The 3,240-nt window shown below is 59.8% G+C and overlaps 1 protein-coding gene across 3 annotated transcripts in view; it reads left to right on the top strand.

The window, feature by feature from the left end:
- The window catches only part of REEP4 (receptor accessory protein 4), a 4,188-nt gene extending 948 nt beyond the window's left edge, over positions 1-3,240 (top strand). Inside the window, exons 2-8 of one of the 3 annotated variants that reach the window (XM_010845460.1) lie at positions 552-624; positions 1,004-1,080; positions 1,169-1,289; positions 1,703-1,816; positions 2,219-2,354; positions 2,507-2,661; positions 2,758-3,240. In XM_010845460.1, coding sequence (XP_010843762.1) covers positions 552-624; positions 1,004-1,080; positions 1,169-1,289; positions 1,703-1,816; positions 2,219-2,354; positions 2,507-2,661; positions 2,758-2,823 — 742 coding nt within the window. In that variant the 3' untranslated portion in view covers positions 2,824-3,240. Of the gene's footprint in view, positions 1-551; positions 625-1,003; positions 1,081-1,168; positions 1,290-1,702; positions 1,817-2,189; positions 2,662-2,757 lie in introns of all 3 variants that reach the window. The other 2 variants (XM_010845461.1, XM_010845459.1) reach the window with 2 other exon arrangements.

Here is a 3,240-nt window from a genome sequence, read left to right as displayed (position 1 = left end):
TGCAGGCAGGTGCGTGGGAGAGAGAGGACCACAGGCCGGCCAGCAGCCCCTTGGCAGACACAAGATGTGGCACGTTGTGGGCGCTTCCCAACTGAGTAGTCATTCACGTGACTCACCACCCTGGCCTCAGCCTCCCCACTCAATCCTACTTGTCACCTTTGGGTACTCCAGCACCTGGCTGAAATATCTCTGTCTGCCACCTGGCACTGCCGGATCTGATGGCCCTGCGCCTGATGACACGTCCAGGGGAGGAATCAGCCTGGTGTTCTCACAGCTCCGAAGCCTGCTTCCCACCCACCTTGTGCTCTCCCTGCATCATGCACCCATGGGCCACTTTTGCAGGCCTGAGCAGGCTTGGGGTGTTTGTAAACAGCAGGGTAGGGAGGTGGCCTCCAGGGCACTGACTCAGGCACAGGTTGTGCAAGCCAAGCGGGAAGAACAGGGCAGGTACTGCTGCCTTGAACCTGGGTGGGGGGGAGGCAGCCACCTGGCAGGGGTGTGGGGAATGGTGCCCCTCACACTTCTCCTCTGTTTTGGGGGCTGCTCTTCAGGCTGGTGTTTGGGATGCTGTACCCAGCTTATGCTTCCTACAAGGCTGTGAAGACCAAGAACATTCGTGAATATGTGAGTGTGGGGATGGGCAGGAGGGCTCAGCTCATGTGAGGGGTGTGGTAGGATTTGGCGAGGTATGTGGGGTCCAAGCTGGGCTCCCTCTTTTTCAGGGGTATAATCTGGTGGTATATCCTGAAGCAGCATGGGCGTGGGTGGAGGGTGGGCTGTTGAGGTTCTTTGTAAGATCTTGTGGGTGAAGCTGATTGAGGGTGGGTACAGGAATGAGTGGCAGTTTCTCAGAGGCAATTCTGTAAGGCCAGCCAAGTGCCAGGGGAATGCAGTGGGAAGGGCTTTCTGGAATCTATGGACTGGGTCAGCCCAGGACAGGGGAGTTGGTATTGCCGGTTCAGCTTCTGGCTTCTGACCTCTCCCCCCACCCCACCCTATCCAGGTCCGATGGATGATGTACTGGATCGTCTTTGCACTCTTCATGGCGGTGGAGACCTTCACAGACATCTTTATTTCCTGGTACGGGCACCAGTTCTGTGGGCTGCGGGGAGGGGCTGGCTCTCCCTGGCCTGGCTCCCTGGTGGACCTTGCCCCTCTGCTCTCACAGGTTCCCTTTCTACTACGAGATCAAGATGGCGTTTGTGCTGTGGCTGCTTTCGCCCTACACCAGGGGGGCCAGCATGCTTTACCGAAAGTTTGTCCACCCATCCTTGTCTCGCCATGAGAAGGTACCCCAGGGGGAGGCAGGGTGGGCAGTGTAGGGGTGGGTGCAAGGGGAGGAGCCCTGGATTTGGGGCTTGAGACGCTGGGGAACATCTGGGCTCTAATCCCAGTCCTGCTGCTGTTGAACTGTGGGACCTTGACAGAGCCTTGCCTTCTTCCTCTTCTGGGCTAATCAAATGGGTACACAGGTGAATGATCTTTGGAGGGTGTAACCATCTGGAAGCTGGTTTGGGGATGGTGTGGGGAGCCTGGAGCGTGGCGGATCATTGAGGTGGAAGAATGGGTGAGTGGGTGGGGAGCCCTTTGCTCTGTGGATGGGGTGGACCAGGAGCCGTGACTCCCAGTGGTTTCTCCGGGTCCATACAGGAGTGACCCGGGCGGTCCGCCTGAGCTTTCCTCCCCAACATATCATCTGCAGGAAATCGACACCTACATCGTGCAAGCCAAGGAGCGCAGCTACGAGACAGTGCTCAGCTTTGGGAAGCGGGGCCTCAACATTGCCGCCTCTGCTGCTGTGCAGGCTGCTACCAAGGTGCCCTGGGCCCTAGCCTTCCAACAGCCCTACCCCCATCCCCAGGGCCCTTTGGGCAGGTCCAGCTCTCAGTCAGGGAGCCAAGGGATAGCAGCTGTCCATTCCAGGGAGCCAGGGTGAGAGGTGACAGGTTGGGGTGTTGGCGGGAGCATGGAGCTGAAGTTCAGACTTTCTCGCTCTAACATTGACTGTAGCCGCGGCTCCTTGTCTCTGGGCCCAACCTTGCTGTTGGCGCCCTGGCACAGGACTAGAAGGGTTGCCACGTTGCCTTTGGGCCTGTGCCCCAGGGATTGCTCTCAGGTCAGCCTTTATTTCCCTGGGCAGCTCCCCTGCCTGAGGCCCCTTCTGCCCGAAGCCCTGCCCCCTCCATCAGGTGGTGCAGCGGCTCCTGCTCCCTTGCAGAGTCAGGGTGCACTGGCCGGGAAGCTGCGGAGCTTCTCCATGCAGGACCTGCGTACCATCCCCGATGGCCCTGCCCCCACCTACCAGGATCCCCTCTACCTGGAGGACCAGGTACCCCACCGCAGGCCACCTATCGGTGAGTGGGCAGAGGGACCCGAAACAGTGCCCCCCAGAGAGAGGAATGGCTTCCTCCCCTGGGGCCGGAGGAAAGCCTGGCTCAGCCTGCCCCCAGCCCTCAGACTGTGTCAATGCCTAGCTTTGCCTCCTGGCTCCTTCTCCTCCACACAGGGTACCGGGCAGGGGGCTTGCGAGACAGTGACACTGATAATGAGTGTTGGTCCGACACGGAAGTGGTCCCCCAGCCACCAGCCCGGCCCCGAGAGAAGCCGCTGGGCCGCAGCCAGAGCCTGCGTGTGATCAAAAGGAAGCCTCTGGCCCGGGAGGTCGGTGGTGAGGCAGGCACGAGGGAGGGGGGGCTGTCCTTACCGCCGCCGCAGCCCCGACTGTTCACAATGTGCCTGCCTTCTCTCCCCCAACAGGGCACCTCACGCTCCCTGAAGGTTCGGACAAGAAAAAAGACCGCACCCTCAGACATGGACAGCTAGGGTCTGCGGAGCCAGGCCGGGTCTTACCTCCTGCCCTGCGGGGCGCTGGGGCCCTTCCTAGGGACCTCTGGCTGTACCAGCAGCCCTCCTGGCCCTCCTGGCTCTTGCTGACGGTTCCTGGCCACACGCAGGGCCGCACCCACGATGTACCAAAGCAGGCTGGGCTTACGGTTCTATTTATTGCCTTCCTCGTCCCTCTACCTTCCCAGATGTGGGACCAGAGCCCTCCCCAGACCCCTGGAAAATGAAACCCAAAGGTCACCCAGCTGTGTTACTTCCTTCCTGTCCTTTAAAGTACTTGACAGCCTTTTCCAAGGCCTGTGTGGGGGGGGGTTGGGGAGGTTGCTGATTGTACGGTTTGTGTTGGTGAATGAGGCTGGGTTTGTGGAAGTTTTGATAAATAAATTCATAAAAGTG

Source organism: Bison bison, unplaced genomic scaffold (genome assembly GCF_000754665.1).
Source record: "Bison bison bison isolate TAMUID 2011002044 unplaced genomic scaffold, Bison_UMD1.0 scf7180017864217, whole genome shotgun sequence".
NCBI lineage: Eukaryota > Metazoa > Chordata > Mammalia > Artiodactyla > Bovidae > Bison > Bison bison.
This window is presented reverse-complemented; position numbering and strand designations above follow the sequence as displayed.